The 19,510-nt window shown below is 41.8% G+C and overlaps 1 protein-coding gene across 8 annotated transcripts in view; it reads right to left on the bottom strand.

Annotated features, from left to right (window-relative positions):
* Window positions 1-804: 804 nt before the first annotated feature.
* Window positions 805-19,510, bottom strand: part of MEGF10 (multiple EGF like domains 10) — a 376,760-nt gene continuing 358,054 nt past the window's right edge. For 7 of the 8 annotated variants that reach the window (XM_067031512.1, XM_067031510.1, XM_067031511.1 and 4 more), the window contains 9 exons: window positions 19,347-19,475; window positions 16,532-16,660; window positions 14,218-14,346; window positions 11,974-12,210; window positions 10,771-10,898; window positions 9,281-9,404; window positions 5,263-5,307; window positions 4,226-4,432; window positions 805-2,313 (listed from right to left, as the gene is read on the bottom strand). In XM_067031512.1, coding sequence (XP_066887613.1) covers window positions 2,129-2,313; window positions 4,226-4,432; window positions 5,263-5,307; window positions 9,281-9,404; window positions 10,771-10,898; window positions 11,974-12,210; window positions 14,218-14,346; window positions 16,532-16,660; window positions 19,347-19,475 — 1,313 coding nt within the window. In that variant the 3' untranslated portion in view covers window positions 805-2,128. The remainder of the gene's footprint in view (window positions 2,314-4,225; window positions 4,433-5,262; window positions 5,308-9,280; window positions 9,405-10,770; window positions 10,899-11,973; window positions 12,211-14,217; window positions 14,347-16,531; window positions 16,661-19,346; window positions 19,476-19,510) is intronic. The other variant, XM_067031516.1, reaches the window with a different exon arrangement.

The raw sequence follows: 19,510 nt of genomic DNA, 5'->3' as shown, positions 1-19,510 counted from the left end.
CAAAGGGCCAACCAGCAGGTAACTGTTGGAATAAATCAACTGTTTCTAAGGTGTGTTCCGGGCGATTCCCCATTTCCTTGAATTAACTTTGGAGTTCCCTGAAAGAAACAGCCATCAAAGGAGTGAATGTTCTAAGTGTGTTTGTTCTCTCATCCACCTGACCAAACGAACATCACAGGTGCAGGTGGGCGAAGGGAAAGCACTGGATATCCCAACTCAGTAGCTGGCGGGTGCAATGCCTTGTGTATACTAATGGCATAACAGGGGTGCAGTACATATTTGTGACTTGACTCTCTGAGGTAGGACACCAAGTAGTGCTTCATGTCTTTAAAAGATTGATGACCATTGTTTTCTCTTATGAAGTTGCTTCCTCATTCAGCCTTTCAGCCCTTCAGCTTGCTCAGGGAGGTCAAAGAGAAACTGGTTTTCTTGGATCATGTATCAGCATCCTCTTGAGATAACTATCTTGGAGTGAAAAATGTTATTGCATAAGTATGCACAGGATGAACATCTCTTCTGGTTTGCCTGTAACAGTCCAAATTTAAGCCCATTGCAGGATACTTGTTCATAATGCCCTCATTTACTCTCAAAAGTGTTCCAGTTTGGATGATTAATCATGTGATCACCCTAATGAAGGTCTTTAGTAAGACCAGTCTGTGGTACTTTCTCAGTAACAGTGTCTCCCTGCTCCCCTTCCCTTTGGTTTAACTAAGACTCAGGATCTAAAGGAACCCCATTTCAGAATATTAAAAAGCTTCTCTATTTCCATTATAAGCCATCCACTTGTGGTTACTGTACTATTTTAGTAATGACCAATTTTAATGGACTTGATTTATATATTTTCATCTCCTCCCTCCAAAAGAAACAAGAACAGTGCATTTTTCTCAAGCAAAAACAAAAGTAGCCATAACACAAGAAACAATAAACATATAATATTTTTTCATTAACAATCCAAACACTACAAAACATAGAATATACAACTTAAAAATGGAAATACAAACTGATGAAAAATGGGGTACATGTCATATTAGCAATGCAAAAGACCAGCTTAAGCATAGTTTCTCTAAATCAACAATTAATAAAAGGAAAGTGCCCTTTTCTCAAATATGCACAAAAATATTTCGGTCACTTCTAGGGAAAAATTAATCAAAACTTTCTGCTAATTCTATATTACAGCCTGTATTACTAATGGTTTACAAAACTTAAGCATCATCTTACACCTAAAATTTACAACTTTTTCCAATCATTATACACTCATTCAATCCAATCTGTCAAAAATAAAATTATTTCATTTCTATATTTATGAAATAATTATTGATATGTTACGGATCTCAAGTGGTGAATGTGTATGATGGGGACAGTAATCAGAATAATGTCGTGTATCTAAAGTGGGCCAAGGATCAAATAGAGAGGAGAAGCACTTCTGCCTGGCACATTTGCATATTGATTCCTGCAATTATTCTAGCATTTCTAAAGTAATTCTAATGGTACGTTTCCTCATTCTAAAAGAAGTCTAAAGTTCTCATATTTAAATTTGCTATCCACCTCTAGAGTTTATTCAGAGTCTTTCCAGTAATGCCACTTGGCAGAATGGTTCCTGCTGGGCTCATATTATCCTTACAATTCCGAGTCCAGCTGAAAGAAGTTAAACAGTAAGGACTCAATAAGATGGACCTTTTTCTTCTACACGTTGAGTGATTCACACTTTTATGAAGTAAATTTTATGGTAAACCACACAATTCTAGGTACAGCTCTATAATGCAAATGAGAAAGAAAACATTTAATTTTTAATTTTTCAAGCAACAATACCAACGTCCACTGCAACCCATGTCGCTGAAAGAGTCCTGCACGGTCATGCATTTAGCCAAGATTTTACAATAAGTCATGCTTCACGGGTGCAGTTCTAAAACTAACAAGAATGGGAAATCACATTGCTATCTCCTTCTGAGCCACCTGTACAAAAAGGACCTACAGTTAGTCACCCTCAGTTTTGAGCTTTCTGGTTCATGTCCAACAATTGCCTACTGAGCAGATTAACATTCACATAGGGTGGCAAACTTGAGGATGGAGAAGAACCGAACTGTAGTTCTGGAAAGGGTTCCAGCGGCTACCCAGCGGTCCTTTGGTGTCATTCACTGCTGCTGCTGTTGCTGCCGCCGCCGCCATCCTCTTGCTTGGGGGAGGATGAACTGTCTCGGACTGGCAGCAGGTCATAATGGCAAGGGATGTGACTGTTCTTTGGGAGGTCATATGGATCCTGGGTGAGATGCCCATTATTGCTGAATATTCCTTGGACAACACTCACTGTAGGTTCTGTGACAACCAGGGACACATGAACTGATCAGCAATGGAAATTTTAAAAAAATAGAATATGGCATTCCTTGCAAATATCAAACACACCAGAGGAGCTTTTATAAAAATATAAGAAGGGACTTCCCTGGTGGCGCAGTGGTTAAGAATCCGCCTGCCAATGCAGGGGACATGGGTTTGAGCCCTGGTCCAGGAAGATCCCACATGCTGCAGAGCAACTAAGCCCATGCACCACAACTACTGAGCCTGTGCTCTAGAGCCCATGAGCCACAACTACTGAGCCTGCATGCCACAATTACTGAAGACTGTGCGCCTAGAGCCTGTGCTCCGCAACAAAAGAAGCCACTGCAATGAGAAGCCTGTGCACCACAACGAAGAGTAGCCCCTGCTCGCCACAACTAGAGAAAGCCTGTACGCAGCAATGAAGACCCAATGCAGGCAATAAATAAATAAATAAATAAATTTAAAAAAATATATAAGAAAATATTATTCTTTAAAACAAATGATCCTTTTATAATCACATAGAGGTGGCTACTCTCTGGTTGGTAGACCCACTGAGGTTCACAAACGATGCTCAGAACAAAGGGTGACTGTATGGTTGAGATGAAGACATCAAGGGAATATACAGAAACCCTGGACATGAATCACTGTCTGCAAAAACCTGGAGATAATCTAGTCCAAACCCCTTCCTCTACAGGTAAAACAACGAGGTCCTCTGGGAGTCACTTGATTCATAGAAACACATAACAAGTGCACAGCTTTAGAACTCAGGACTCAGGCTCTCAGTTGACTTCCCATCTCACAGTGGTGGGCTTAGGGGACAGTTCAAAAGGGAACTGTTACTGACTTTTTAAAAATAAATGTAGTTCATTATGGCTTCCATTTTAAAAAGCTGTCTTAATACTTAAAAAGAATTACATATCTTTCCATGACATGTCTATGGCCTAAAATGAATGACAAATGACTAGAATTAAATAAGTCACTTCATTTACAAGTACAGTTGACCCTTGAACAATGCAAGGTTGGGGTGCTCCACAGCCTCCCCCAACCAGCTGCAGCTGAAAATCCACACGTAACTTCACAATTGGCCCTCCTATATCCATGGTCTCACATCCTTGGATTGAACCAACTGCAGATCACATAGAACTGTAGCATTTACCGTTGAAAAAAGTCCGTGTATAAGTGGACCCGTGCAGTTCCAACCCATGTTGCTCAAGGGTCAACTGTAGTAGAGAATTTTTTTCAGGCTTAAATCATAAACATTGAGAAAGATATGGAGAAAGAAAAATGAAAATATAAAGCTCTACTATCTAGCCCAGGATAGCTCTGCCCAGGATAGCTCTGGTATGTTTTAACTTCCTCAAATGGTATTTGCAAGGGGCAATCAAAATAACTCTAATACTAACTGAATTCTTATCAATTTGTATCAGATTCACATTAGAGAGTATTACTAATCTAATAGACAAATTTAGAAGTAAAATGTTCCAATCCTGCTAAAAGCATTAGATTAATATAATGAATGCAACCAGGAAATGGAACCATCTGTTTAATCCACTTGAACCATTTGTTTTGGCTAACTTGACATATTAGCTAATATGATACATATGCTATTCCACATGCATGCTAAAATATTCACTATGGTTACAAAACAAAAGATGGATGACCGGGTGGGAGGTAAAAAAATAAAATAAAATAAAAAACTTACTTTGAATTTTCTAAATGGTATTTTCCCTGAAAAGTTCATTTGACACCAACTAATATGATCACCGTAAACACAGGTTAACATTTAAAATACAGACCACTATTTTCAATACAGTGTATATGAACTGCAACAATTGTATTCTGAAGGACTTTAAAATTGTTTGAAAAGAATATTCCCACTCACTAGGTTCTTTCTTTGGTTAGGAAAACTTACCAACTTCATAGACATTCTTGTTGGCTGAAGTTGAGTTATTGATCTCTGCATACGGGGAATCTCTCCGCGCCGGTGACTTCATCTCCACATAACCACACTCTGAGTGTTTGGGAATAAGGATGGGTGGGTCTTTAATAGTGGCATATGGGTTCTCAGAACTGCTTAGGGAGCAGTTACTTGAATTATATTCAGAATGTTTTCCCAGGTCTGTGAAGAGAGATGGGGGGGCGGGAAGCAAATGCTATTTCATGGGCAACATCATTTATTTTCTTGGCGATAACTGATTTGGGCACATTACTTATTTTTCTTCGTAGTTATCTATAGTTTTTAACAATTAAAATAATGGCATCCATTTTTTATGTATTTTGGAGATAATCTGCTATAAAATTACCCATCCACAAGTAATTTTGGCTCCTCTCTAAGGTGAGGACCAATGTAAACATCATGGATTTGATTTCATTTTTATTATCACACTCAAATAAAATTAATTCCACTCTATTTTACTAATAGTCTCTGAATCCTCAAAGGCTTCAGTCAAGACTCCATCTGTTGCTGACCCCAGGAGCATAAGAAGATACTATTTTCATGGTAAGGAAGGCAACTATGCTGTGAGGCTTCTTTGTAAAACCTCAGGTCTGGGCACCTGAAGTTACTACTCAAATTCCTTCCAAAAAGCAAGCTTCAGTGAACATGTAACCAAGCTGATCTCTTCCTCTTTTCCCTGCTATTTCCTTTTTCATATTGCTCTCTCCCCACAAGCTATATTTCTTTGAAAGGAATTATGAGTGTTTTCCCAGCAAATCAAAGCCTTGGTTCTCCAAGACTGCTGCTCTAACAAGATCCACCTATGTTCACTCTCTCGCTGACTGTTAAATGTGCTCATGTCTTTGCTGGAGTAATTAAACCCCCTAACAATGCTACATTTTCCCTACAGTGCCGCCTTTGCTGGTTTAACAAATTATTTCTGTCTCTGAGGTAAAAAAAAATTTTTAATTGTGTTCTGATAAATGTATTTCTTCCTCAAATTTACACTATACCTTTCAAGGATTTTCCCATATAATTTCTGTCAAGTCCAAAAGCACCTGTAACAAAGGAAGAAAAAAATATCCAGTGAGGACTGAAAGAAAGAGAAAACTCATCTAATACTCTCAGGTCCTTGGAGAAGATGGTTTGGGTACCCACTGTCTCCCCACTGCAGTAAATAGTCAAGGATGCTGCTTTCCAAACCTCGACACCAGATCACTCGCGCCAGATGTTTCAGTACTTAAGAGTTTAAAAAATGTTATATGGCATTCTGAGCATTCTCCTGCTCGTTCCAGTGACTTTGGGAAAGGCTGGTCAATATCGGGTAGAAACTGAGGCACATATGAATCAGTAGACTTGACTCAAGGTTGCTCGGTGGAAAGGACACAGTCAGGCTAGACCTGAGACAAAGGACTGGGATCTCATCACTTGTTAGCTACATGACTTTACACAAGATGTTCAACTCGCTGAGCCTCAATTTTCTTATCTCTAAAATGGGGAAAACACAACCCACCTTCTAAGTCTTACAGGGTTGTTGTGAACATGACATGAAATAGACCATAGGGAAAGGCATTGCAAACTCTGAAGCGCCATATAAATGAATGGTGTTTCAGTTACTGTAACACTTTCTAAAAAAAATTTATTTTATTGAAGTACAGTTGATTTAAAATGTGTCACTTCCTGAGCTATAGCAAAGTGATTCAGTTACATATATATATATATTCTTTTTCATATTCTTTTAAATTATGGTTTATTACAAGATACTGAATATAGTTCCCTGTGCTATACAGTAGGACCTTGTTGTTTATCTATTCTATATATGTAATAGTTTGTCACACATTGTTGCTAGGAAAAGTTAGCAGTTTCTGTGATCCCACTGGGAAAGGATAACTGCAAGTTTCACACTTGAACTTTCCTGGACTCTGCCCCGTGTCTCTTCCCTCGCTGATTTTAATCTGTACCTTTTTGCTGTGATAAACTGTAACCATGAATATAACAGCTCTTAGTGAGTTCTGTGTTTCTAGCAAATTATTGATCCTGTGGGTGGTCTTGAGGACCCTTGAACTTGTAGTTGGTATCAGAAGTGAGGGTGGTCTTAGAGACTCTGGACTTTTTAAAGGGACCCGGTGAAGACAGGCAGCCTGTGGCCTGACAGCAGCCTAATCAAAGAACTCTATGTTATTCTTTGCCTAATTCCCTTGGCCATCTCCAAACTGTGGCAAAGTCTTGTTAAATGTCTGTCTTGATCTTAGCTGTGCAATGGCTAGCCTTCCCCAGGGGGTTAAAGAGAGGAGCAACATGGGGTGGGTGGATAGTAAATCAGGAAACAAGAGCGGGGCTATGAGACCAGCCACTCATGGCAGATTCTCTCTTCTCTGCCCTGGAAGATCAGGGTGCAGTTTTAACAAGGAAGCAGGTGGCCTTCCTCATAAACTCCTGTCTGTCCCAATCCCTGAACAGGCACTTTCAAATGCTCCAGTTAATCTACTTCATACAATGAGCCAGAATGTGATCCTTATCTCTGTTTTACAAACAAACAAATCAGTCTTGAGAGGATGACTGGCACAGTGTCATATCACAGAAGCAGGAATTGATCTCACAGCTTTTGTGTCAAGTTCAGGGCTCTTTCAGACAGCATCACAACCTTCCCATCATTTAAAACTACTACACACTTCATTATCCATAATGTGCCTTATTCTGTTCTTTTAAGAAAAGACTTTTTCTATGCAACAACTTTACAGGGATATTAAATGCAGAATTACTTTTGGATGGGAACAAACCAAGGAGATCCAGAATTTCCAATGAAGATTTTATGTTACTAATAATCAGTCCCTTGGGTCTCATTGAGACAGAAAGTGGAGAAATTTATATATGACAATTACAGTGACTGTGTGTTGTGTTCTGGAATCAGGAAAAACTCCATTAAGTGGAGATGGAATGAGAGAACTTTTCCCTCATTAGTGCCGGGTGGTATTTTACTATTATCAATTCATGTACTTCTTTGAACTAGATTATTAACCTCCCTAAAGTTAAGTGATTTCACCAGTAAGTAAAATGTGAATCTGGTATATAAGTAATTTTACTCTAAGAATGTAGAAATACACATCCTAGTGATAATGTTGGTTATCAGTTGAAGAATGCAGATAAAAGTTAAGAATTTGTACTCATTTGCTACTTAAACATTTCCATTTCCGTAGTAAGAGGGGATTCCAGAGCCCACAGGGTTTGGTTCCTCCAGGTGGCTCAGGTGAATTGACATACACGGTATTCACAGAAGGATCGAAGTGAGGGGAGGCAGAAGACCAACTGTGAGACTCAACTGTACCCCTTTCCTTCTATGAAATCTTGGACAAGAGAGTTAACCTCTTTGCTTATTCCTCTATAAAACAAGATTTGTGCAAGGGCCCACACAGTAGGGGGTGACAGATTTAGTAAATGAAAACACAGGACAGGGCTTCCCTAGTGGTGCAGTGGTTGGGAGTCCGCCTGCCGATGCAGGAGACACGGGTTCGTGCCCCGGTCTGGGAAGATCCCACATGCCGCGGAGCGGCTGGGCCCGTGAGCCATGGCCGCGGAGGCTGTGTGTCCGGAGCCTGTGCTCCACAGCGGGAGAGGCCACAGCAGTAAGAGGCCCGCGTACCGCAAAACAACAACAACAACAACAACAAAACACACAGGATGTCCAGTTAAATTTGAATTTTAGAGAAACAACAAATAATTGTTCAGATAAGTTTGCCTCGTGCAATATTTGGGATATATTTATACAAAAATTATTTGTTTCTTATCTGAAATTCCAATTTAATGGGACTTCCTGGCAACCTTACCACCAAATAAATACATATGAAAGGGTTTGCTGCCTGCCCCTAAGACACTGCACACATGTTAGTTACTGTATCATTCAGCTCCTCCCTGAAAATAAGGGGCTGCACCACATGCTCAATGGGGTATCAGAGCAGTTCTTTAAGTGTGGTCCAGGAATCCCCAGCCCCTTCACAGGAGGGCCCCGAGATTAAATGTTGTGTTCTCATCATAATATAACACTATTTGTCCTTTCCACTCTCATTCTCTCTCAGGTGTATGTTGGAGTTTTCCAGGAACCACACCAAGTGTAAGATCACTACTGATCAAACACAGAAGCAGATATGAAAATCTAGCTGTCCTCTATTAAGCCAGATGGTAAAGAGATGTATAAAAGTGTTAAACAGTGTCACTCTTCTTACTAATTTTTTGGTTCATTTTGGAAAATGTAGTTATTTTTCATAAAAATGCATTTTATGTTATCATGAAATGAGATGTCATTATAAATTAATAAATAGCTCTCTAAGATGTTCTCAGATTTTGTTTGTAATACGGTAAATATCAGCAGATATAACCCATGTCAGTAGGGGTTCTTTGGGCTCCTCAATGACTTTTAAGGGTGTATGAAAGGGTCCTGATTCCCAGACGTTTGAGAACTACTGACTTACTATTTTCAGAACCACTGACTTACTATTAGATATCTAATTGATATCTCTATTTCCTCACCTAAAAGAGGAAGGGCCTCTAGTGAGGGTACCTCAGATTAACAGAGAGCAAAGAGAAGCACACACCCTGGAACCAAGCTGACTAGGTTCAAATCCCAGCTCCACCATTTAATAGGCTTTGAGAACTTACACAAGTTATTTAACCTCTTTATGACTGAGTTTCACAACTGTAACAGGGAGATGATGATGATAATAATGGTACCTATAACAGTACTTGTGAGAATTAGGTGAGTTAATACATGGAAAGGTGGGATGTAAGCTACAAGCAGGCAGAGATCCTTGTCTCTTTTTATCAATTCCTGGCTCACAGTAAGAACTCAATAAACGTTGAATAAATAAAGCCCTTAGGACGGTAGAAGCCCCATACAGGGATTAGGTATAATCCTATGACTTTGTTTTTCCATGCATGTTTTCAATAGATCGCTTTGGCACTGTCATGAATCTGTGACTGTTTGCGGTGACTAAAAGACAAAGATGCTTGTGAAGGTGGGGAAGGGGGGGGACTTGCCAAGCTCGTTGAGGTAGCCGCCGTGTTTCCAGTCTGCAGGCAGCGTGCCTGTGTAGTCCACCACAGGGCCCCTCTTCCCAGGATTCACATTTTTCAGGTTCACAAACAGCTGATTGTTTTTTGACTGTTAAAAATATAAACAACAAAAGATTTAAAGAGAAAATACAATATGGCACAGTGAAGTGTTACTCATCTGGGGAAAGCAAGTTCATGGCATGTATCAAGGATCGGTCCTTACATGAGGATGCACCAAGAGGCCAAGGTGACCGCATCCGACCTGGCAGGACTTAGAGGCAGCAGGAGTATGTGTCCCTCGGCCCTAACCCTTCCCTCCACTGCCGCAACTTCTCCATTTCCTGCTGTCGCTCTGTGCCAGTTAGACCTTACTTGGGTTTACATACGTGGAACTTTGAACTGAAAAAACCAAATTCTTGATCTGAGCTTTCCCATCAAATACTGTATGATCTTGTACGAGTCACTCTTAGCAGTTTTCTTAGCCATAAGCATGAGGATAAGATAATCTACTTTGCTCTCTCCCTGAATGGGAACAAGAACAAATGGTATGATAAATATCAAAGTCTCTGGAGAATGTGAAGTGCTATTTAACTATGAGGCACTATAATTAAAATCCAGCTGCATTAATTTAATTGCAACTGAATTAATTTAATTAGCTTTGTTTTATTCTAATAGAGAGCTGGAATTAGACAACGGAGACTAGAAATATAATCCAGGTGCAGTTTGGAAGGGAGAAACGTTTGGGATTTCAGAGCACTGTGGAAGAGACCTGGGGGTGAACTGGGTGGTACCAGAGGAGCCACTCTGGGGCCTCCAACCTCTATGGGCATCTGTAAAATGGGATAATGACTCTTGATTCATAGGATTTGTGTGAAGATTAAATCATTCTAATAATTTTATAAATTTATATTTGTAAAATGATTAGAATTGCTTGGCACATAGTATTAGGTTATTTCTATTTGATCATTTTTGACCCACCAAAATTCAATTTCATGTGGTTCAAGTGAAATAAATGCATATTATTGATGTTGTCATTACTCAGGTACAGGTGGCCAGGAAAGGGCACTAGAAGACAGGTGGTCACAAAAGTCAAACTTGGCAGTTTTACCCAGGCCTGAGTCCGCTATAGGTTTGGTCTGAGACATTACTTTAGAACCTCATGCAACGTGAGAAACATTTTTCCAAAGAAGTGCAACGAAAACAGTACCAGTTGTAGAGACAGCGAGACTGACTCACCTCGTGGCAGCCTCACTCACAAGCAATGTTTGGAAGTGACTTAAATTCCCCATTACTTAGGGGTTTTTGTCAGTAAACCTGAGAACCTAATACACGCCCGTGGGACTGTGTAGAGGAATAAATGAGATAATAGACGTATGTATGTAGAACGGCAGCCGGCAAACAGAAGCCCTCATACACGCTTGTTCATTCCTCTCTCCCCTGCCCTACCCTCACTGGCTTAGACCATATCCTCTCACCTTTGCCATGGTCATCCTGTCCCTGTTGTTGACGTGCGGGGATGTGGCACACTGGGTGAGTGTATGGTAGCTGGGATTGGTGAAGTAATGGCTGTTAGCATTTCCACCACTGCTGTGAGGAAGGGTTTCTGCCAGAAGAGAAGGAAATGGTTAAGATGGCAGGCTCCCTACATGCCCGTGGGAAAGAGGGAAGCCAAATAACAAGAACAAATGTTTGGACTACTTCCATATCACAGGCAGGACAGAATCCCCTCCTGCCCTGCATAGGCAGCAAAGCCTCTAGGAGCAGCAGGCATCTGCCTTCCTACCTGCCTCCTGGAAAAGTGTGAAAGTATCCACCCACAACTGCTCTTTGCTTTGGAGCTTGTACAAGCTGGGAAGGCATCACTTTGAAGCTACTTCTGCTGTAACTTTCCTCTGTTTTTTAAACACTCGAATTCTTGACACAATATTCTGCACTAGAAATGCAGTACTAAGTAAATCAGCTACTTTATGGATTCCCCCAAAATCACTTTATTTATAAACATGTAACCCACCGGAAATCCTTCAATGATTGCCCCCAAATTAATAAATACCTTAAGTTTCCAAATTCTTCACTTAGGTGGTTACTTCTTCTCAGGATTAAGCATGTCACTTAAAAATTTACTTTCTATGGGGTCTCGCGACAGAAAGGAAGATTCAAAAGAGTTTTCTTAAAGAACAGCCTTGGTTCTTGCTAATCCCCCCAAACTGTTTCTTACATAACTTGGTTGCTGTGCAGTCCCATGGGCCCCAGTACAGGCTGGAAGGCACCTAGGAAGAACGCAAGGCCAGAGACAGAAGACAGGGTCCTCATCCCTGATCAGCTCCATGACCACAATAAAATTCTGGCCACCTCCTCCTCTCCCCACCCTGTCCCCCACATATGACAACAGCTTGGGACTGGGTGCCCACCAAAGCTCCTTCCAGGTTGAAATTCCCAACATTCAAAGCAACCATATAATGAATCCAATTTTAAATCCCTCATAGAAGACAACAGTGATGATTTTACCGCTGTTGTCACATAAAACGCATTTCTAACAATGCATCTTCTCCAAACATAAAATTTTCTCAAGGCTGGTTGACAATAACAATGGGCAGCACAGCCAAAAATGCTGTTGCAAAGAACCAGGATGAAGCCTCATCTTTAAAGGAGTAAAATGCCTCTAGTGGGTCCAGTCTCACCTGAAATGGCATAGTCTGCATTCATGACCCTCATAGCGGGGGTGTAAGTGACTGCTGGCATGCTCGATTCCTTCCCCTTCTGCTTGTGTCTATAAATAATGAACAGCGCCAGGAGGAACAGAACAACTAGGGCAAGTATGATGATGCCCGTGATGGCCCCGATTTGGTAGGAATCAGTGGGCAGAGCTGTACTGGTTCTGCTTAAGCTGTTCAGATTTCCAACTATTATAACACCAGCTAGAAAAGGAGAAAAAGAGATGTGAGTAAGGATGACAATGTGCCAGATAAATATTTGGTCTCTATTTACAAAAATCTCCCACTGTGCTAATGCCTGGATATTTTCAGTTCATGAAATGTCAATTTGGAAACAGAGAAGGAAGGAAAAACAAACATTCCTCATGTTCAGATGTTGTTGGCTTGTCTGTGCCCAGAAGAGGGCTTCTCTAAGCCTCAAAAAAGAGACAAGATTTCCTGAACCCAAAGACTCAACAGTATGGTTTGAGAGCTTCTCACAGATTTCCAATTAAACGCTTAGATCAGCAGTTTCTTGGGGGTAATAATTTATCTAATTTTTATTGTTCTTATTTATTATACAGCATTAAGCTTATGAATGGCTAACTCAGGTGCCTAACTTTATTTTATGTCTGTCCTTAGCATGTCTAAGAGGAAAGTAATTTTCCTTCCAGTCAAGAGTAAGTCCGTAAGAAATCTAGCCCAAGATCAGGATCTGTCTTGTCCTAATTTCAATGAGCCTTTTACCACAGAAGATATGTCCTATGAGGTATTTTCTATGACAGAAAGGTCTGTCCCAATAATACCTGGTAACATTACCCTAAAACCTTATTCATTAAAATTCAAAATTTCATTTTACATAGTTCTTCCTTGAGTTCCATCAAGTGAAGGCACAAGTGGGGCTGACAATCAAGAAAGCTGGCATCTAAAAAAATTGATCCATACATTCTGAACTTTCCCTTAAGCTCTTAGGCTGCAGTTTCATCATCTGTAAAAGAGGAAATAATGAATACATCCTTCATGGCCTCCATGAAGGTACTTCCAGCTCAAATGTCCCTAAGACTTTATGATTCTAAATGCTAGACCTTCTTATAAGACAGCCTGCCCCCAAAGGCAGGCACCAAGCCCAGTGTAGTGTGATTACAATGTATTTGTAACAACAATGTTATTGTGGAATATAACACTGTATCGTTATGATGGTCAAATACAAATCATGAGCATGTCAAAGTTATTTTACGAAATAAAGTCAAATAGGAATACCCACATAGTTTACTGTTTAAGATGACTTCACTTACATCACTATATGAATTTTCTGAAGCCTTTACAGCCCATGTGTTTATGACATAGAGAAAGCACCACATGCGCTAGGAGCTCTCTGAAGGCCATGCTTCAGAACCATCTTTCTCAAGGGAGCCATCCACCCCAGAATCAGAATTGCCCAAGTAGGACTGACTATGTATATTGCAGGTAGTCCTGCACATACCATATGACCCAATCCTTCTAGTCCTATGAACTTACCCAAGAGAAATGAAAGCCTATGTCCCCAAAGACTTGACACACTACTGTTCACAATAGCTTTATCTGCAGTAGCCAAAAACTGGAAACAATCCATCACAGGTGAATGAATGGGTCAACAAATTACAGTATATCCACGCAACAGAATACTACTCAGCAATAAAAAGAACTGAAGTATTGATACACACAGCAACATGGTTCAAAAATAATTATGCCGAATAAACAAAATCAGACAAAAAAGAGTACAGTATGGTTCCACGTATATGAAATTCTAGGAAATGCAAACTAAGCTATAGTGACAGAAGGTAGATCAGTGATTGCCTGGGACCTAGTGGTGGCAGGGAGGGAATTTTGGGGGGTGATGGATGTTTTCATTATTTTTATTGTGGTGATAGTCTCATGGTTGTATACATACATCAGATTTTATCAAGTTGTATACTTTGTGTTGTACATATGTGTTATATATGTGTGTGTGTGTGTATATATATATACAGTATAATTATATATATATGTATGTTGCTTTTTACAGGTTAATTATATTTCAATAAAGCTGAAAAAATTGTAGGCACAGTGGAAAACTCATGAGCTTTGGAATCAGATAAACCTGGTATCAAAACACTAACATATTCTAGATATATGTAACCTTGGGCAAATCACTCAACTTCTTTCAGCTTTAGTGTCCTCATCTGAGTAAGTATCCTTTACTAGCATCCTTACCTTGATCACATCGTGCCCCCTTCCATCCTGGGCTGCAGTAACAGGTCCCGGTGATGTGGTCACAGGTGGAGTTGTTCAGACAGTCACATATCTGGCGACAGCCATAGCCATATGTTCCTGCAGGGCACTCTGAGAAGAAGATGAGAGTCCAATGTAGCTCTCCGGCCTTGGGAACCTGGGGCAAGGGTCTTACTGTATGATCTGGTGTGCTGGGAGGCCAGCCCTTCCAGGGGATCCCTGTTCAGGGAGACTTGTACCACCTAGGGTGTCCTAGAGCTGGCTGGTGTTCCCTGAGTCATGCTGGGACTCACAGGCCAGGCAGCGCAGGGCCAGAGACTGAGGCCCTCATCACGGCTCTGGGCACTTTCAGATTCTATTGTATGTACCCACCTCCCTGATGGAGGTTTGTAGAGAGTCTGTGGAACCCCAGTGGAATTGATGAAGATCATCACTAAGGGCAATCTGAGATGACTCCACCAGGCAAAACTATGGGATAGAAGGGGACCACACTGAAAAGTATAAACTAGAGATGCTTCTCTGAGAACATGTATATTTTACTGTAGGCTTTAGGACCCTCCTGAAGGCACAGTCTGACTTGGATTAGCTGGGAGCAGGGGAAGAGGGAGAGGGCAAGCTTTGTTAATTTTCTAGCTAAGAACTTCATTTACCACAGAAAGGCTCAAAATTTGGACTTGCAGGTTGAAGACTGAGAGACTAAAATAGTGAGATATTTATGATGTAATCCTATAAGAGTCGGGCATGAATTTCAAAGAACATATAGGCATGTTAAATGTAAAAATTATCATGACAAAATACTGATTTTTTTGTAAAGTGAGCAGCAGGGGGCAATGTGCTATTACTATCAGAGCTCTCTGTCAGACACAGGGTTTCTATTTACACATGAGCATTAGGAAAAGTCTCCAAAAATAGGAACATTTTAATTTGATGTTCAGAGTAATCATGGAAGCACTTAAGATGTTTTTATTTAATAAGCCCATAACCATTCTGGCATTCAAGTGAAAGTCAGTTTAGAGCCTATTCTGGTTTCTAGGCATATATGTATGTGTATATATGTTTAGACATTTATACACATACATATAATATTTATATACACAAAGCAGTGTGCAGGCAACTGTAGGACTCAGTATCTGTTTCATGATTAAATGAACTAGCAGTGCAAAACTAAAATGGGGCCAGGCTGATTCCTGGATGTCACTCTTGTTATTTACTAGATGGGAGGATATGCAGATATATTCTAGAGTTTGGCACATAGACAGCCAGGCAAACCTGGCTGTCCAGTGATGCTGTGAGGTTCTGGGGAGGGGTCGTGGAGGGAGAGTAGTGCTTTGTTGCCAAAGTCCTACTCTGCTGATGAACCTTTCCAGGCTACATTGCTCCTACAGCCGTGTAATCTTTGTTGCATCCTTCTCAAGAGTACACCCTCTATAAGTAGGAAACGTCCTGCACCTTTCCTGTCATTTATGGTGAAAGAGTGAGCCTCATACGGCCCTAAGACCTGATTTATTCATCTTGAACATTGAATGAAAGTCACAGAGGAAAGGAACAATAAACTACTTTGAAATAGTCTAAGGCTAGTGTTCTTACAGCCCTGTGAGCAGATGCATAGCTGCTGGGGTAGAAACGGAACCACAAGGATGGGGAATTCCAAGAAAGTATATGTTCCCCGAGCGGGATTTTTTACAACAAAAAAAATTGAAGGCAATATATTGTCTGGAAGGTTGTTAATACTCAGATGAGGAGTAGTTAGTGGAAACGGTATAAAAGCACTATCAAGAGAAGGTTGCCGAAAGCGTGGCCGTGTTTGCACGGACTCACCCCTCCCGCACGGGGGGGCTGGCACTGGGCCCCCAGCCCCTCTGCCCCCGTGCACCCAACCTGGCCCTACCGAACGCACACCCCTCCACTGCGAGACCCTGGCACTGCCTCTGCCGTGAGGAAAGCCTGACTGGCTCTTTTAAAGCTCTGTGCAGCCACATTCCAAAAATAAGAAGGGGAGGAAGAAAGAGCCAGGATGAACAGATGGAAAAATTGAATTCTGTCTTCATCCTTGTAGCCACACCCCCCTCCACCCAGCGCGCTGATCAGTTCCTCAGAAGAAGAATTTTGAGGACAAGGACAGCCAGCAAGAATCCCAAAGTAGCGGGGTCTCTGGGAGGGGAATGAAGTCAACGGCGCTGTTAAGGGACCAGCCATCAGGCGGAACCGCCTCAACGCTGCGGGTCCTGCCTCCGCGTCGTCAGGAGTTCTGGGGGAAATAACAGCGCCTAGAGATGCCTCTCGCTCTCACACTCACTCTGCTCGCAGTGCTTCCCCATGAACCCGGTGCGGCAAGTACACTGTCCGGACATGTGGTCGCAGTCAGCTCCATTTTGACACCGGCATATCAACGCACAGTCCTTTCCATAGAAGCCCAGGGGACATCCTGTGCGAGAAGGAAGGACAGCAGAGTCACGAGCCCGCTGAGGAGAAACACAGCTCCGCCTCCAACATGTCTGTGTTTGAACCTGAAGGACGCCGAGCCAGTATTACTCAGCCATAAAAAGAAATGAAACAGTTGTTTGTAGTGAGGTGGATGGACCTGGAGTCTGTCATACAGAGTGAAGTAAGTCAGAAGGAGAAAAACAAATACCATATGCTAACACATACATATGGAATCTAAGAAAAAAAATGTCATGAAGAGCCTAGGGGTAGGACGGGAATAAAACACAGACCTACTAGAGCATGGACTTGAGGATGTGGTGGGGGGAAGGGTAAGCTGTGACGAAGTGAGAGAGTGGCATGGACATATATACACTACCAAACGTAGGGTGGATAGCTAGTGGGAAGCAGCCGCATAGCACAGGGAGATCAGCTCGGTGCTTTGTGACCACCTAGAGGGGTGGGATAGGGAGGGTGGGAGGGAGGGAGACGCAAGAGGGAAGAGATATGGGAACATATGTAAATGTATAACTGATTCACTTTGTTGTAAAGCAGAAACTAACACACCATGGTAAAGCAATTATACTCCAATAAAGATGTTTTTTAAAAAAGTAGAGAGAGAATAAAGATAATAATGCACATCGCAGCTTCTCACAACGGCTTCTTTGAAGTCCCAAGATGGAGCTCTTGGGAGGAACTTGTACTTCAAGAGCAGGGGGAAGAGCAGTTCCAAGCCTGGGGCGGTTTAACCATCGCTGGTATCCCTGGAGGCAAGCTGGTGTCTTCTAACAAATCATTCCATCAACCCCATGGAAGTCTGGGGACATATCCTTTCATTTTTTTCACTCAACTACTAGAATCCTGGACTCAAATTCCATGGACTGAAATGAGTACTTTGTTAAAATTACCTACATGCTTTTACTTATAGTACAGAATGTCTCCAAGTCTGCTACTAGCCCTGTCCTCCCTATCTGTTTCTCTCTTATGTAATAGTATCTTCTTCAGCAAAGATGTGTGGTAGAATTCTGATCTTAAAAAAACCGGCACTTCATATGTGCATTGTTAAAAAAAAGCAATAAGTCTTCTTACTGCTGCACAATTTTCAAGACCCAGACTACTGGGGCCTTTGGGCTGAGGACATGCACATGCTCTGTTGGCTTTCCTGGGCCAGCAGCTGCCCTGCAAGAGTGTTTCAGGGCTCTCTGCCATCATGAAAACTTCAATGCGGGCTGCTCGATGGCTGTTTCCAAGCATCACATGTGCTTTTTAATCTTCCCTTTTTCTTATAGAAGTTTTAACAAAAGCTCAACTTCCAAGAAACAGAGGCAGAGCATGGATGCCAGCATGCAATGACATCATTTCCACATATTTATGTAGCACCTACTCTGTGCCAGTTTCTTTTCCTGCATCCTCTCATTGAATCTTTTCAATAACCCAGAAACACAGGGATAGATATTCTCACCCTACGGATGGAAACTGAGCCCAAGTCACACAGCCAGCAAATGGCAGGATGGCAGGGCCACGATACAAACACAGGGAGGTCTGGCTCCAGACTCCATGTTCTTCCAACTGTGCTGTGCTACTTTTACTTCAAAAGGTCTTCTGATTGAAGCAGGTCCTAATTTTAGAATTATGCACAATAACTTTTCCTTTTTCTTTTCTCTGAAGAGCTGAAAAACTTTCTATATATACAATCTTGGCAGAATATGCTTGAGACAACCTCCCTCCTCATCAATTTTTCCTTTCAAATCACGGCTCAAGGTCTACACCCCCTTCTAGAAACTTCCAAAAGACTTGTTCAGCTTGTTCTCTAATTATGTTCTCTAATTAGTATTAAATAAGAGTTGATTGATTTCGGACCCATCTTTCTTCCTCAGCTCATTTCCGTGATTTAAATTTATATATTATTATTATTGATCACCATAATACATGCTTTCCTGTCTTGCCTCCTTTATTCCACTGAAGACAAGAGGGCAGAGATCAGTCTTCTTATCCCAACAGTGCTGAGCTGTGGAGTACTTTGTACATTATACCCTATGACGCTAAAAACCTCATAGAAGAGACAGTGAAGACATTGTGTGACATAAAATGGGAAAAAAGAACTAGTGGTTCTTAAAGCATGATCCCAGACTGACATCACCCCTTGGAAGGCTGTTAGCAATGTGAATCCTCAGGTCCCACCCCAGACCTAATGAATCAGACACTCTGGGAGCGGGGCCAGCAGTTGTGTTTATCCAGCCAGCCGGGTGATTCCGGAGCTCGCTAAAATTCGAGAACCACAGAATTGGTCTTCTCCAGGAGCACACATTAGGTCAGGCAGTGAGGTTTGTTGTCTTCACTTCCTTTCTAATCACTGCCACTTATCCTGACCTTTGTGCTGCTAGAATAAATGACAGGGAATCTGAGCCATGTAAATAGGGCCTGGTGAAAGGAGAGAAGTGAAAGAAGCTGCACACCATCACTTATAGCATCGCTCCGCCTCAGTGTCCTGATATGACACAGGGACAGCAAACCTGGAACGTGGTATCTCTTAACTGCCTAGAGGAATTTAGATGTCTCAGGGTCACTGGGTGATGAAACCCTCCAATGCCAGGAACCTTGGGGAAGCTCAGCTCATGCATGTTTAGGGTGGGGCCGTGTCCCCTGGGGTGGGCCCCCCCTTGGTGAGCCTCTGAAGGCATGCCACTTACTCTGAGTGCAGTAGAGCCCCGTCCAGCCCGGAGTACACTTGCATTCCCCGTCGTAGGCGCTGCAGAAGGCCCCGTTGTGGCAGTTGCACGTGTGGATGCAGTTGGGACCCCAGTGAGCAGGTGGGCAAGCTGAAAGCACAGCATGCATGGAGAGCTCTGTGAGA

The sequence above is a fragment of the Kogia breviceps genome, chromosome 4 (assembly GCF_026419965.1).
Source record: "Kogia breviceps isolate mKogBre1 chromosome 4, mKogBre1 haplotype 1, whole genome shotgun sequence".
Lineage (NCBI taxonomy): Eukaryota > Metazoa > Chordata > Mammalia > Artiodactyla > Physeteridae > Kogia > Kogia breviceps.
The sequence above is the reverse complement of the archived record's forward strand: the minus strand, read 5'-3'. Positions and strand labels throughout refer to the sequence as shown.